The 17735-nt window shown below is 34.0% G+C and overlaps 1 protein-coding gene across 1 annotated transcript in view; it reads right to left on the bottom strand.

The window, feature by feature from the left end:
• Positions 1-17735, bottom strand: part of JAKMIP1 (janus kinase and microtubule interacting protein 1) — a 266432-nt gene that overhangs the window by 36923 nt on the left and 211774 nt on the right. The window contains exons 15-19 of the mRNA XM_007496752.3: positions 17490-17543; positions 16827-16892; positions 11291-11359; positions 9321-9398; positions 6016-6219 (exon numbers count right to left, since the gene is read on the bottom strand). Of these exons, the coding sequence (XP_007496814.1) occupies positions 6016-6219; positions 9321-9398; positions 11291-11359; positions 16827-16892; positions 17490-17543 (471 nt within the window). The remainder of the gene's footprint in view (positions 1-6015; positions 6220-9320; positions 9399-11290; positions 11360-16826; positions 16893-17489; positions 17544-17735) is intronic.

Genomic DNA, 17735 nt, shown 5'->3' with positions numbered 1-17735 from the left:
AAGAAAAAGGATATGTAGAAAGACGTGAAAAAGAATTGCCACGAATGGAAAGTTATGGGTGGACAATGGGCAGGAATCTTCCCTTTAATTATCTCATAGATCCTCTGAAATATTGGCATAAGGTCTAGACCAGTGATTTAACTGGAAGAGAGAACTCTCAGAAAAGTACCCTTCCTCTACCAAGGGAGGTCAGCACCTTCTTTACTGCTTATAGGGCATCAAGAATTTAAAGAACATTTTCTGGGTTATGCAACAGTTTATTTGCTTGGCTTGAAGAATGGCCTTTTTCCCCATACCATGCTGCATTTGAAAGTAAATATCCTGAAATCACCATATACAGGTATCCCTTCCACAGTGCAGGAGCTAGAGGTGAGATGCCCCCTGTGATCTGTAAATTCAGTGTAAAAATTTGTGTCCTTCCCTTAGTAGCAGAGAAGTAGTCTGAAATTTTTGTTTTCATTTATGGGGTGCTTATGTACTTCAGTATAAAATGTATTTTATGTATTTGGTCATAGGTTACATAGTTTCTAAACTCTCTGTGTTGTCTGCTGACCTTTACTTGTTGACTGCAGCTTCCACAAAACTCACCAAAAAGTTTCATTTATTTTCTTTTGCCAATCTATTACAATAGATAGAAATCACAATGGGGAAAGTCATGATATCTTCAGTTTATACCTTGAAGGCATTTTGGTTTTACACTTTGAAATGTAATACAAGCACCCTACTTCAAGACACTCAAACCTGTTCTTTCTTATGTGGTTGCACAATAATTTCTTTTTATCTAGAGGCATAAGGAAATAATACAAACAACTGCAATTAGCTCCTAGTAGGAAGTAACATTATGTAATTCTTCATACATTCAGATAAAATTAGATCCTTCCAGCTATTGCCATAAAATCATGCTGATTGATTGTCCATTTTATCTCCACTTCTGGATCATTGTTATTTCAAAACTATTCTGCAGGAAATCTTTCCTTCCAGAAAAAGGGCATTCAAATTCCCAAATTCAAGACAATGAGGGTTAGCCCAGATGTTCCTTCACCAAATTTGTATGTAATAATACACTCTCATTATTGAATATAGCAATTTAGTTTCCAAGATACAAGAACTTGGAGGTAAAATGGTATTCATTTTTCAAAAATTGTAGAAACCAATAAGGAGACCTTCTAATCTAGATGTCATTGTTCACAACCTGGAAGAACTGGATTTTGGGATAGTGACATTGATAACTCTGAAGAAAAGTGTCTTCTCCATTTCTGAATGTGATAGATAAGGAAGGAAAAGCCAGGCACAATTGGACAGAAAACCCTAGATTTTAGAAGAGGAGAATGTAAAAGTTCAGATAAAGATGAATAGGATCCTATGAACTAAAATACTCTAGGGGAAGTCAGTTCTGGAAAGATGGAAAGCTCTCAAGAATGAAATTCTGAAGATACAAAAATTATTTTAATAGAGATGAAAAAAGAGGAGATGCCTAAGCAATTGGTGTGGATGCACTGGGAACTCATCAATCAACTCCTGTTTTTAAAAAGATAACAGTAACAAGAACAGGTAATAGAATCTGAATGTAAATGTGTCATCGCCTTATCAAATTCACGTACTGTGTGAAATTTAGGGTTATAAACCTTGCCTTTGACCAAGAGCAGAAAGTCTCTCCCTTTATGCAAGAGTCTTCATCCATATATGGTACCATCTGAGTGTGCATTTATAATAGCTAAAACACAAGGTTGAAAAAAGTTTTCAGACTAACTCAAGCATGGGAAAATGGTGGAAATAAAGACCAAAATGAGGAATTCTAATTATTCTTTAGGTTGTAATTTCTCTATAACACATTCTCTATGCTAATACCCTTTAATATTCCCTTTGTTGTTATGGTCCAATCATTTTAGTTGTGGGTCTTCATGAGGCCAATTGGGATTTTCTTGGAAAAAATATTGGAGTGGTTTATCATTTCCTTCTCCAGCTCAATTTTGAGATGGGGAAACTGAAGCAAACAGAGTAAACTGACTTGCTCAGGGTCACACAGCTAGTAAGTATCTGTTGCCAAATTTGAATTTAGGAAGATAAGTCTTTCTGATTTGAGGCCAAGCTTTCTATCCACTGTGCCCCATGACTGCCCATATAATCCTCTCAAGGTAGCAATAATTTTCTCTTCTTTGGCCTCAATGTGTCCTGGGCAATCTCATTTGTTCTAGCTTATTTACCTCTAAAATAAGGGAGCTGGATTAGGTGATCTTTCAGGTCCCTAGAGCTCTGACATCCTATAAGTCATATTTCTTCTAGAGTCCATTTCTTGTACCTCTCTAGTCCTCTATTTTTATAAATTCATTTATACTTTGGTTTTCAATGTATTTGCCATCCCATGAATGGCTTGTAACTAGAAGGACAGAGATTAAGTATTTTCTAAACCTTATATATCTCCTTTACTTTCTAGACCAAAATCTTTACATATTAAGTGCTGAATCAAATTGATTTTATTATTTCATCAGTGGAGAGAGTGAATGACATCAGTGGAATACATCTCTCAAAATAACCAAAGTTTCAAGGGTGTTGGAGTAGAAGGTGTTTGTGTGAAAATAATTTCTTTACTAAAAAAACAAGAAAACTATACCTAATAGAAGTTCAATTTCCTATAAAAACAATTATTGATCTTCTCCATACATTGCAATATTTACATCTGGTCATGATTGTTTGGCTCACAATAAAAGTATATTAATATCAATAACAAGAATAAGAATAGCTAGCATTTTAGGATTTGCAAAGCATTTTCCATGCTATCCTATTCAATCCTCATGCCAACTTGGGAGGTAAGTTCTATTATTATTTCCATCTTAGTGAGAAGGAAATGTAGTTTCAGATAGTAAATATCTGAAAGAAAGGATGTGAACTTGGATCTTTCTGAATTAGAATACAGTATTCCATCTACTATGTGACCATTTAATATTATGTATAATATATAAAATATTAATTATATATTATATAATGTGTATGTACACACATATGTGTATATGTGTATATTTATGTGTATATGGATGGATTGATAGATGGATTGAGAGATAAAAAGGGATAGGTAGAGAGATTGATAGATGAATAGATAGATAGATAGATAGATAGATAGACAGATAGATATAGATAGATATAAAAATGATAGGCTGGCTTGGTGAGGATATTGATAACATTATTTCTGGAGTTATGTGTCCCGCCCACTATCAAGAAAATTGTCTCTCTTAAAATTTTGGCTTCCCATTTGTTTTGACGATTGTTTTTGTCCATCCAACATTCCTTTTTGCAAAATCAGAGTTTCTATTTTCATTATGTGTCTATGTTCATTTCATTTCAATTAGCTTTTATTAGGTGCCTATCATATTCAAAGCACCAGATAAATAGATCTAAATGGTTATTTTCATTATTAATAATAATAGCAGCTGGAATTTATATGGCACTCCAAGGTTTGTAAGATACTTTAATATACGTTTTTTTCATTTGATATATTAACTCCACTGGCACTTACCATCTAATGGAGAAGGGAAAAAACAAATTTGGTTAGGAGAGGACTGAAATGTGTAATACCAAAAGTCTTACAAATTGTTATGTAGAAGAAAAGTCAGGCAACGTGAGCCTACCAATATACTATCAAACAAAATGGACCTCTAGGCTCACAGATGGTTTCCAAGAGACATTGTCTTATATCTAAAAAAAGAGTTGTGAGAAGGGTGTGTAAGGTAGAAGGGGAAAAAATCTACTTGGTCCAGATATGCATTTATATATACATAGATATATAATTAAAAATAAATATACATATATTAAAGTTTTCAGTAGATCATTGTGATCTCAATATGATCATGTATATTCTTGGCCTTCAGGCACAAAGGGAATCTCTGATGACATACTGGAGGAGATGAGGAATGTTCTAAAGACTGATCACTTAACATCACACAATATCACATTATCTCCAAAATAGAGGAGGCCTCAGAGCCCAAGAATATAGTTTAACTTTTATTCAAAGAGAATTTCCTTTATACCATTTCCAACATTTCAGCAGTCTTGACTGAAAGGTCTCTCATGTGAACAATCCAAAGAAGATTCTCCATTCCTGACTTTCTTCATTTAAACAATTACCTCCCCATCAAGTGTTTTAATCTAGCAAGCACTGATTATTTGATTTTATGACTACAGGTGTAACCCCACTTAAAGGAATAAAAGCAATGATAATCCTCATTTTGATGGCACTTTTTAGGTTTGAAAATATTGTAATTTTTTAATAAAGCCCTGTGAGTCAAGAAACACAAGTGCTAATGCCTTCCTCTAAGATTGCCTTCTATTTCTTTTTGTAGATAACCAGTGACCTGAAAGTCTTAGCACTTCTTTTTTGTTTTAAAGCTATTAAAACTTACTAAGATTTTGGTATTTATATATATCTTGACTCTTTCTAGCTATTTATTTATTATCTATTCTATCAGAATAGTTCCTCAATAAAGTTCCTCAAGCCTATTTTTCCCATTCTCTGTGTTCTCAGAGGTTCACACAGGATCTGACACATAGAAAGCATTTTATAAATGCTTTTGATAGACTGAGTATCATCCCTATTGTTCAAGGGTTAAATAAATATCTAAACAATTTTATGAATAAAACTATAGAAAAACTATGATTTGAACCCAAGACTCTTCACTCTAAGTTCTAACTATTTCTAATACCCTATCCACTTTGTCAAAAAATCTGCTTATATAAAAGACCATTTTAAAGCTTTTGGTAGGTTCAAAATACAAGTTAGCAGTTCATAGAATATTCAGGTTCAATTTTTTTTAAGTACCTGAATCAGCAGTGAACAATTTTAATGTGTGAACTGCTTATACTGGGCAACAATAAAAGTCTTTTAATTGATCCTATTCATATTTTTAAAACAAAATATTATATTATATTGTATTATTTTGTTTTGCATTGTATAGCATTGTATTACATTGTACAGTGCTATTGTATTATATTACATTGTACTATATTATACTACATTATGTATTACATTATTATATTTTATTTTATTATATTATTATATTACATTGTATTGTATCATCTATTACATATATTACATTATAATATGGCATATTATAACATATTATATAATTATATTATATTAATTATCATATTCTATCATATATCATATCATACCATACACTACTGTACTCTACTCTACTCTACTCTACTATAATATTGGGGCAGTTAGGTGGCTCAGTGGAATGAGAACCAGACCTAGAGACAAGAGATCCCAGGTTCAAATTTGACCTCAGACACTTCTTTGCTGTGTGACCCTGGGCAAGTCACTTAACCCCCACTGCTTAGCCCTTATCACTCTTCTTACTTGAAACCAATGCACAGTCCTGATTCTAAGAGAGAAGGTAAGGGTTTAAAAGCATTTTTAAAATACTAAACACTAGCATTTTGATTATTAGATGAGAATTTTGATGTTCAAAAAAATAAATTGTAAACCCATGTTTTGGATAGAGGGAGAGCTAATGAATAGACTATCCTAAGTAAATTCAAATTTCAATAAGGATTTGAGTTTTTCAATATTTTGAGTATTTTTATGTATTTCTAGATTATTGCAATTTTTGTTTTATTTTTCTTTAATTTCTTTCTTTTGTTTCCTTTTTCCTTTAAATATGTAATTTAAGGAAAAGTTTGTTATCTATCCTTTTTATCACATCCAGATTGTAGTTCCCTTCCCCCCTCCCTTATTTTTTTAACCAACCAAAGGGAAGAGAACTTCTTCTTTATAATAGAAGGCAACAGGGAGAGATGATTTGACTTGGAGCAATCTGCTTAATGGATAACTTGTCAAGGATGCATCTAGTCCACAACGTGAGGTACACCTGTATTCTAATCAAATTTGGGGTAAGCAACAGTGGCGAGGTGGGCTACAGAGCAGGCTGTGGAGTGTGGCATGGTGACAGCGATGACCTGGGTCATTTAGGGCTTATCCCATTAGGGGTGCGCACAAAGGGAAGACCCCTTGCCCATTACCTGCTGGGCCTGCTGCAGCAGCTCCATCCTCTCATGCAAGATCTGGCTGTCAAACTCCCGGCTCTGCCTCAGGATCTGTCTCCGAACCTTCTCCACGGCCGCTCGTAGGTCCTCCCGTTGGGCTTCGCTCAGCGCCTCGCTGGCCCGCCTGCCGGGCTCCTGCTGCAGAGCGCTGTACAGTGTAGCTTCCAGGTCCTGGATTTTCTGAGCAACCCAAATCATACAGACAGTTGCACATTGGAAACAAGAGGAGAAGGACCAACCCAGCAGGCTCTGGGGCAAGCAAAGTGGAGGGAGTCAGGAGAGAGGACGCAAAGGTGTGATGGAGATTAAGCTTAGGAACAAGCAGCCAGAGGCAGGGTGAGGGGTAGCCGTGGGGAAGCACCATAGCCTCTCATACACAAGTCCCCTGGGTAAGGAGCCCTGTCACTCCTTGCCCCATGAGACTCAGGCTTTAGGCAACAGATGAGTGCTGGGAGAAGCAGCGCTTGTTCCCTTTGCTAAAAGGACAAGGGATTGAGCCTACGTTAGCAACTTGGAAGGAGAGATGAGCAAGCCCCCATCTAGAGGTTCCCTCTAGTTTTAAAACAATAACTACTGGTTGGTTAAAAAAAACAAGAAATGTAAATAAGAATTGTCACTTGAAAGAAATATCAAGAATAGATATAAGAATATCTATAGATATTTAAGAAATAAATATTTAAGTATCATCACTTGAAACAAATTCAAGAATAGATAGGAGAATATCTATAGATATTTAAGAAATAAATGTTTAAATATTGTCATATGAAAGAAATTTTAAGAATAGATATGAGAATATAGGTATTTAAGAAATAAATATTTAAATATTTTCATTTGAAAGAAATTTCAAAAATAAATATAAGAATATCTATAGACATTTAAGAAATATTTAAGTATCATCACTTGAAATAAACTCAAGAATAGATATGAGAATATCTATAGATATTTAAGAAATAAATATTTAAATATTGTCATTTGAAAGAAATTTCAAGAATAAAAAGCATGTTCTTCATTTCCTCTGCTTCACTGTCCTAAAAAATTTTCAAAACTAAAAATATAGCTCCGTTTTCAAGTGAAACTTCCACCAAGAGGTTTGTTTGTTTTTAAAGACAGTATCAGAGGAAGTTTAATGGCAGAAAAAGTGATTCTTAAAATGAAGACGCAACTTTCCAAATTGGTTTTACTTAGGAACATAATATAAAAAAAAAAAACTCCTAACAACCAATGTAAAAATGATAAATTACTCCTGAGAAAATGAATGTTATTAAAAAGAAATATATAGGTAAGTTTTAACCCTTTTATCTACCAACATTATCTCAGAAGCATGGATAGCATCTTATTCACTCACAAATAAACAATTATCCACTGAACCCACTTGATTACCACTAAGAAATGGAAATCAATAAGTTTACTTTCTGTACCTGTGATATTTACTAAGATTTGATCATGGACATTCAGCCATCTTATTTTACAAATAAGGCTATTTTACAAACTGAGGCTAAGATTGGAAATGATTTTTCCAAAGTCACATAGCTGAGGTAAAGTAAAACTATTATTTGAGTCCAGATGCCCTGACTCCAAAATCTTGTGTTCTTTTTAGATCAAATTGTTCCCAAACCTCCCTCCCCAGTTTTATCTTCTATGTTATATAGTTAAGAGAGACAAACTAGGAAGGTTACTATTTTATAAGGCTCCAGCCAGAGTACTGTTTATTTTTCTTCCATCTCACATATTGACTCTAGCATTGCCATTCAGTCTTAGAATTTGACCATCTCTATGATGGGTAGGGCCTCAGAATGAACTTTTAAATGCCCCTATCAAGACCAGACTCTACATAACTTCTTAGCATAAACCCATGGCCACTCGACACTAGTCTGTTCCAGAAATTTATAGAGGATAAACAAAAGGTCTTTTCCAAAAATACCTGAGTTTGGGTTTCACTTCATGAGTTCCTGTGCCACATTTCGTAAGCCACATAAAAAGTATATTAGAACCCTATATAGGACCTAAAGACTAGTCATGACTTTGCTGGTCTAAGGAACTTGGGGTGAAGAAGCTCCCTCTTCCAATGCAACTTATAATCTTAAAGAGTTGCCTAGACCAATAAGAGAGAAATTAGCTTGTCCAAAATAACATGACTGACTTGTCAGAATCAAGACTTGCTTGATTTTGAGACCAGCTCTCTGGCCACTACTTCAACCTCCCTCCTTCCCTCCCTCCCTCCCTCTCTCTCTCTTTCTCTCTCTCTCTGTCTCTCTCTCTGTCTCTCTCTCTGTCTCTCTCTGTCTCTCTCTCTTTCTCTCTCTGTCTCCCTCCTTCTCTCTCATTATATATATATATATATATATATATATATATATATATATATAAATACTCTAAAAGGATCCAAGAGAGTAAAGTGTTTTTTACATCCCAAAGACTCAGATTAATCAACAGGCACTTTAGCCACTCCCATAAAGTCATGTCAAGTTTGAACACTGAAAGAATTAAGTCCACCATTTCTGTTCATCTCTGGAAGGTTTATATCATCCCTAGAAATGCACTTTAGGCCACCTTTTCCCTGCCTCTTGTTTCATGACACTAAGAGTTGGACAAGTCTATGAAGGCACAGAGTAAGATGGAAATCATATTGATTAGACAACTATATGCCAAATATAGGCATATAACTATTTTCTATATTCTTCCTGTCTTAATTGAGATTGCAAAATTTTTTTAAAATAACTGATACTGTATTTTTCATATTCATCAAAACAACTTATAGAAGGTTCTACATTCAATGAAAAAGAATATGTAGAAATTAAATATACACATATATTATTCAGCTAAAACACTGATTTTCTTGGTTACTAAATAGCATTTACTTCTGTCAGAATGTTGCAAATTCATAGATGTATAAAAATGCTAAAATTACCCAGAGTTCTTCAGAAACTCATAATTAGAATAAAAAAAGAAAAAAGTTTCTTTCCAATTTTTTCGATTTATACTACTCAAACATAGAGTTGAATGGAATATTTGTGGAATTTTTGCTCCATAAAGATTTGCATAGAATATTTACTACTCCATATAAATTGTTGCATTGAATATTTATATAATTTTTGCTACATTCAAAGATACATAAATATTGACTATTCCCTATAGAGAGTTGAATGGAATGTTTTTTGGAATTTTTACTCCAGCCAAAGATTGAATGGAATATTTATCTTTCTACTTGAATCCTAAGCTAAGAAACAATAGTGTATACTAACTAGGTAAAGAACAAGTACTGGGGCTATTTTTTACATTACCATGTAAGCTTGATCCAAGGCTTGTTTTCTATAATCAAGTTCTTCTTCTAGGTAACCCTTCTGTTTACTGAAAAGGTCCTGGAAATAGTAAGAATGAGAAGTAATTCAGTAATAAAACAAATAATAGTTATTAAAACCACAGCATTTTGGAGAAATGGTTCTCATTTTCATGGTCAAGAAGCTTATATTCTAATGGAAGGGGAGCTAATACCAACAATCCTACATGAAATCATGTCATCTGGATGCAAAGGTGGGACCTGTTCTCAGCATAAATAGAAAAGCAGATCACTACCTCTGGCAGATTCAACAAAGGCAGAAAGGCTTTAAAAAACAGTCTTGTCATTGAGCTATTCATGCAAAGATCAGTCTGGCTAATTGATAAGTACAGCAATAGATGAAGGTTCATCTTCAAGGACTGAACATTTGAGCCAAAGAAATTGGCGAAGACTATTTGAAAAGGGGCACTTAATAGATGATTTACACAGCTTTTAAAGCTGTGTTTTTTATTTTTATTTTTATATACTTATTTTATATATTTATTAAATACTATCATGTACAAGGCACTAAGCTAAATGCTGGGGATACAGAATAGTAAAACAATCCTAGTCCCTAGATTAGGGATCATTATAATTCTCTGAAATTTCCATGCAAAAGAAGACATTTTTCAGAATTAAATATTAGTCAAGAATAATGCACTTATAAAGAATTACTTTAGGCAATAGAGAATCAATGAGAATGTTTAAAATCAAAGACTTTTTCCTTGAATTGAATGGTCAATATATTCAAATAACAGACCTGGAAGTCTCTTAAGAGATCCTTTAATCCTTTTATTTTAAAGACAAGAAAAATAATCTTAGCTATGGGAAATAATTTGCCCAAGATCACATAAGCTCATAGTAGAGGTAAGAACTTAACCTTGGTCTCTTAATTGTAACTATGCATTGAATTGCAGCTTTTAAATGCCAAGGCATAATTTTTTCTTGCACCATACAATCAGTATACTTTCAAAGCAGCTGATCAGTCCATTATTTATATACATTGAATTTATTTATTTTCTTTGTTTGTTACATCAAAGTCCCCAGGAATCTCCCTCCCTCACCTCCCTGCACCTGAAAAAACATCATCAAATATACTTTTGCTTGGACAAATACTAGCAATGTGACTACGGGTAAGTCAGTTTCTTATTTGCCTCATTTTCTTCATCTCTCAAATGAGCTAGTTTTATATATACAAATATATGTATATATTAAAGCCTATGTCTTGCTTCTTTCTTTGTTATCAGTTCTTTCTCTGAGGTGGACATACACAAGTCATTCCTCAAATAATATTTCTGTAGCTATATGTAAGTTCTCTCAGTTCTGTTCATTTTCCTCTTCATAGCTTCATGTAAAGGTGCACTGAATTTAGAAGACCAGCGATTCAATTTAGTTTCCCCTGTATCATGTTGGGCAAATCATGTCCTGTCTCTGAGGCTCAGTTTTTTATTTTATAAAAATAAAATAACAATACTTTCACTACCTGCTGCAAAATAAAAACAACTTTGTAAATAGATTATCAAGTACTATAGAAATCTGAGACTATATTGTTATGTGCAAAGTTAATTAATTTCAGTGTTGGTTGTTGTTCAGGTAATTTCTGGTTGTGTCTGTCTCTTTGTGACCCCATTTGGAGGTTTTTTAGCAAACATAGTAGAGTAGTTGGCCATTTCTTTCTCCAGAACATTTTGGCGATGAAGAAACTGAGGTAAACAGGGTGAAATACCTTGCCCAAGGTCCCAGAGCTAGTAAGTTTCCGAGGCTAGATTTTAACTCAGGATTGGCACTCTATCCACTATTCTACCTAGTTGCTTCAAACAAACCAAGACCATCACTAATAAAGGAACAAAGTTTCAAAAATATATTAAAAGACTTTCCTTAGAAATGTATTCTTATCTCTTTCACAAATCACCCTTAGATTTTTAGGTCCTTTACCTTTTCATTTTCCAGGTCTATCATCTTCTGGGTTAGCGCTGCTTCTGTTCCTTCAATTTGTTTCAACCACTAGAGAGCATCAAGATTAAATAGAAGAGACATAGCAATGAAGAAAGGCAACAATGAGAAGAATTTAAGCCAAATATACATTAAAACAATTTTCTGAAGAAGATCCACACAGAAGAAAAACCCTCATGTGTAGCAACTGAGTTTGAAGGAATCCAATCGCATCATAACTCATAAATGGGAGTTTACTTTTGAGTTCCACAATAGTTTAAACAAAGATCATGACATCTGGTCCAATAAATATTTGCTGATTGGCCAGATTCTCCTCTCATGTATGGGTATATATATGTATGTTTATATATTTTTATTTACACATTAACATACATATATGTGTATATACATTTATAATTTCTTCAGTTAACTTGGAAGGAATCTTTAAATATGAAATATCAAATAATAGAGTTCACATATAATATTAGTGCTAGGAAACACCTTAGAAATCAACATTTTCATTTTTTAAATGAGGAAATTGGATAAAGTGATGTTATATGACATGGTCAAGATCACTCAAGTTATAGCGGAGTGGTTTCCAAAACAGCAAATAGTGGTGTGTGCATAAAGGGCATAAAGAAAGAGCAACAAACTATTCTTAAGAGATTGCAGAGTCAATATGAATCAATCCTATGATGTGGTAACAAAATAAACTGAGTTGTACATGGTTTGGAAATGACCAAGAATTGATATGGAAGCCTGAATCTAGGTAAGATAAGGCAAAAGCTCACCTATGCTTAGGGTCCTGGGTCAGAGGATGAGGAAATTGGACAAAGTATAGGTGGAATGGTTTAGAAATGGCCAGGAATGAAGATGACAATTGTTCTGTGCTCAACTATGACCAGTAAAAAAGAACAAGCATTTGAGGCAGAAATTATAGAAACCTCTGAAGAAAATCATCTAGAGTTCATCATCTTAGATTTCCTTTTCTTAAGGCAACTGGGATTAAGTGATTTGCCCAGGGCACAACTAAGAAGTGTCTGAAGTTGTGTTTGAACCTAGATCCTCCCGACTGGAGCTCTGATGTTCTAATTATCTTAGATTTCAGAGAGCTCAGGGGAAGGGTAAAAAGGATTCACAAGCATAAGACTGGATAAGCAAAGCTAACAACTTTCATATGGATGGATTGGTATCAAAAACAAAAATATGATACCATAAAGATAATAATTCTAATGAGGAGATATAGATGGAGTGGCTTAAGCAAATCACTGTGGCTGGACAAGGACAAAAAACAAAGGATGTGTCAGAGATGGAAGAAAGATGAAAAAAAATGAATAAAGGCAAGTAGTATGATCCCATCAGACTAATGCCTAAAGGACTAAGTGAGCTAAAACTGGTATTTAATTCTACAAAGGTAGAAAGAAAATGAAAGGAAAGTGAGGGCTAGTGCATAGCATGGATGAGATGATGAGAATAGATACTGGAGAGAAGGCAAAAATAGGCACCCTTTTTCTTTCTGTTTCCTCTGCAAAATTATTAAGTACTTATGAAGTATAAAGCTCTGTGCTAGTTTAGGGGGTAACAAATGCAGAAGGGAAGAACAATCTCTCTACTCAAGGAATTTATACCCTAATTGGGGGGAGAAATATGTAAACAGAGAAGTAAATACACTACAAATTAAGAAATGAGAACACACTCAAAACAATGAGGATCAGGTAAGGCTTTGTATTAATGCAGAGTGTATTAGTCCTGGGCTGTCTTCAAGTGAATGAAGGATAATATGAATAAGAAGTGAATGAAGGATAATATGAATAAGAATTTATATGATGCTTCAAGTTTTTCAAAGTAATTTGCAAATATTGTCTAATTTTATTTTCTTAATTCAGGAATGTAGGTGCTATTGTTATCTCTAGTTTTTAGAAGAAAAAATTCAGGCAAACAGATGCAAAGGGATTTTCCTGACATCACACTACTGGTAAGTACTGGAGTTTGGATTTTGATTCAAGCCTTCCTGACTGTTCAATGCTCTATCCATTGCACCACCTCCCTGCTTTTAAAAGACAAAGGTGAGGAAGGCAAGAATTACAAGGTATGGGGATGTGACCTCTCCAGAAGGACAGAATTGGGCTGTGCTAAAGGAATGGGAAGAATGACAATTTAGCCAGAATATACAGACTTAAGCAAGGGGTTTAATATAATAGAAATATGAACTAGAGATAGATCATGAAAGACCCTAAATGCCAAGCTAAAGAATTTATATTGTATCTGAGAATCAAGACTCATTTACTGAAATTTCTTGTATGGGGGAGTGCCATCTTGGTAGGGATGAGCAGAGCTCACATTCTATTCATATGGCCTTCAAGAACACAGTATAAGCTCCCTGCCATGACGGCGCTGTAAGGAAAACTTTTGGTAAAGATCTAGTAAATACATGAAAAGAAAAAAACAATATTCTGAGATGCAACATATTTATTGCCAGTGGCTGGCTAATTTTCCATTTTAGTCTCCCTTTATATTGAATAAAGCATTTAAAAATGAATCCTACTTAAGCTGTTTGTGCACAACAGGAGCTAAATAAGCTTAAGTTGCTTTTTATGTTGTAAACCAAAAGAAGATAAAACAAATGTCAGATTACCATTCTAATTTAATGAAACCTAATATGGCTCTTCTGTTTACAATTAACTACTCTCTGGACATCATTATTCAGTAAAAGATGACATTATTCACTTAAGCTGAACATGACATTGGCTATGTCTAGATACCGGTAGGGGAAAAATCCATTGTAATGAAAGTATGAATACTTTCCTTGTTTGGCAGGGAGGCAGCCAAAATTCAATATAAGCAGTGGGGGAGTATGGCAAGAAGATTTGGTGTTTTAAATAGCATCTTAAGGTTTTCAAAGAATTTCATGTGAATTATATCCTCATAATAAGAGGTAAATAGGTAGTAAAAACATAATTTTCCCATTTCCTCCAAATTTCCCAATTTTCTTCAGAAAAGAAAACTAAAGGCCTGAGCAGTTAAGTAACTTGTCCAATCATCCTCAGTTGGGAACTGACAGAGTTGATACTGGGCTCAAGAGGACTTCTTATATCAAATAAGGAAGAGCAATATCATAGGAAAAACTCTAAACTTGAAGTCAGGAAAATCATATTTAATATAAAGATCTTTGCAAAACTTAAAGTGCTGTGTAAGTACTAGATGTCATCATCCTCATCATCATCATGTTGAACTCTGTCCAGTTACTACTGGTTTGTCAAAATGAGGACAACAACATTTGCACTTCCTATTTTAGAAGGCTTTAGGGAGAAAATGCTTTGTAAGTTAAAAAGCCACGTGACTGTTGAACCATTATTAGCCTTGATATATTGTGGCTGCCTCACTTGTAGTTTCAAGGAACAGGAGAATCAAGCTGACCATAATCAGCAAGAATACAAGAGAGTCCAGGAAGAGTGAGGATATGCTTCCCCCACCCCTTATTTTAGAGAGTCACATTTTGTATGCATCTGCAAAAATTAATCCACAGATGTTTATTGTAAGACACTGTACCTTCTCTGGAAAGACTTATAGTCAAGAACAAGAAATAAACATTTAGGTAAAGAGGAGTCAACCTTTAGTTATTTCAGCTTCAATTATTTAATGTAGGAGATCTTAATGTAGCGTGTTTGAAATTCATTAAAATATATTTTGATAACCATTATTTCAATGCAATTGATTCCTTCTGTAATCCCATGTTTTTGTTTTTCCATTTAAAAAACTCATTATGATGGAGGTTCATTAAACCCTCGTCATAGGCTTCATCAAAGTTCCATAGGAGTCCATAACACAAAAACATTTTTGAAACCCTAGTTTTAAAGATCGGTTGATTCCATTGGTTATGGGCATTCTCTACACTTTCCTAGTCCTCAAACTCATTATCAGAATATAATGGCCACCACAAACAACAAAAAAAAGGTCATCAAAGGACCTAGAGCTGGAAAGGACTACAATCATCACCTTGTCAAATACCTGTTTTTCAGAAGAAGAGTCTGAGTTCCAGACAACTGATATGTTCAAACTCATATAGTCAGTAAGTGGAAGAATCAGCATTTGAACTCAGGTTCTCTGTCTCCAACTCCAATACTTTTTCAGCAATATTCTACTTCCTTTTCTTGGTAGGCCACTTTCTGGTGAGGAACCTATTCACACTTAGCTATACTAGTTCCAGGATAAGCAAATAGATTATGTGACCCATCTTCTATCAACATCCTTCCAGGCTTGATAAAAGCCTGCCCCAAATGGTACTTCACTAACATAGCTTTCAGGAGTCCAGGATCACTTTCATAGAACAATGAGACATTTGAGGAGGTCTTTAGTGAAGACATTGCTTCACATATCTCCCATACTATTTGTTTTCTCAGCAAAGGAATGAATAAAGCTCTGCAAACCTGAATAATTGTCACTTCTAACCTAGTAGTGACTTTGGATAAAAAACTGTTACCAATAAAACAAAGTGAAACTGATTTAATTAAGTATTTGTGCAAAGTATTTTTTGAAATATTTGCCAAAAGAAGGAAGGGAAAGCAAAACAGCAGTTTCAAGATCTACTCATTGTTTTGCACATATAAAAATAAACAATCAACTATCATTTAGCCCTTTCTAATTGCCTGGCCATTGTGTTAAGGCAGGGTATAGAAAGGCAGTAATGAAATGACTCGTCCTTCATAATGAACACATGCTATTCCATTCATTAAAAGTTATTTACACTGACAAATTGGTAGGAAATATAATTCCCAATTCTCATAAATTTACGTTTTACAAAATGCTTTCCTTGCAATTCATGTTGATTATCATCACATTGTCTTTCAACAAAATGATGAGCAAGAAAAAGGTCATATTTCAAATCTGAGAAGTAATAAAGATCTATAATTGAATATTTACATAAAATGCTTTGTAACAATATGTATCTCTCCACATATGACATAATTAATCACATAGTTTCCTTACTAAAATTTTCAAAGCCTAAAAAGCTTTACAGAGGGACATGGGTAGGTAACAAACATATGGGGATGAGCAGTCAGGGATGGGTTATGTTCAACATCACTGGATGGGGTCACCACATCAGTGAGAGCATGGATCTAGAGCAGGATTTTCATATGACAGCAAATTGGATAGAGTGGCAATATATAGATATTCAGAGAAAGGTACAGATGATATCATTTTAAGGACTAGTTATGTTTTAATTCTAGTCAACAACCATATATTTAGCACCTACTATGTGCAAGTATGAACACTGATTAACATAATTTCCATTTTGCAAATGACCCTAAACTCTCAGGAAAGAATCCAGTGACATTTTGATGAGGACCTGAAACAAGATGGTTTGAAGCTACACATCACAAAATCAAAAAAGAAAATATACACATGCACATGCCCATATAGACAGAACAACAGAACTGCATGCTTTTGAAATGAACAAATACAAACTCAATGTAGAGTTTCTTGTATGGTACTGTGAATGCTTGATGGATAGATGGACAAAAATTTGATTGAATTCTACCTTTTCACACAGAGAAAGGACAGTTCCAGCTTGGATTATTGCAACCTGTTCTTCATTTCTCAAATTCTAAAACACAAAAATGGGCAATCACATTTTACACTGGATTCCAGATCCATACGCACACAGTTATTGTTAAACAAGCAAAAAAGGATCTCATCAGGCTGCATCATGAAACATATTTCTCTAAATATTTAAAAATTCAAAAACGAATTCAGAACAAATTGCTGAAATATTAGTCCCAAAGTTTTGAACATTTACTTTGTGCTTATCAAGACTCTCACTTAATGAAGCCTCTATCAAGACAAATATAAATATATATATATATATATATTTAAAGTGCAAAACAACAAAAAACATTAATGTCATCAAAAGATATAATATATTTTGGGACAGATTAGTGGAGCCCAGAAATACTGCGATTCCTGGGAATTCATTTTCATCTCTAGTTTTCCTATTTCTTTTAAAAACAAAAGGATGGCAAGGCTGAAACTTATCCTTCCTGAATTTAAGGATGAATGTTGACATGGAAGGCTATTCAGAGACATGGCCATACAAAAGTCTTACATTGTGTATATTAAACTAGTTCTAATAGGAAAATAAACCACATCAGACACCCTGTTTAAAACAAGAATACAAAACCAAAAAGGGATCATTCATAGTTACCCCATTATCTCCAAGGATATCTAATCTCTTCATAAGATCAGAAATATTCACATCCTAGAAAAGATTTCCAACATACATATTTTGTGAGCTACATAGTATACATCAAGACTTATGAGCCATATACTTTCACTTTTCAGTGGAACTCTCAAATGACAAAAAACAAGTCAATTAAGGTGTTATACATGTTATCATGACTTAGAGATCCCCACTTGTAGAAAATTTGATATTTGCTCCCCCCCACCAACA

The sequence above is a fragment of the Monodelphis domestica genome, chromosome 6 (genome assembly GCF_027887165.1).
Source record: "Monodelphis domestica isolate mMonDom1 chromosome 6, mMonDom1.pri, whole genome shotgun sequence".
Lineage (NCBI taxonomy): Eukaryota > Metazoa > Chordata > Mammalia > Didelphimorphia > Didelphidae > Monodelphis > Monodelphis domestica.
This window is presented reverse-complemented; position numbering and strand designations above follow the sequence as displayed.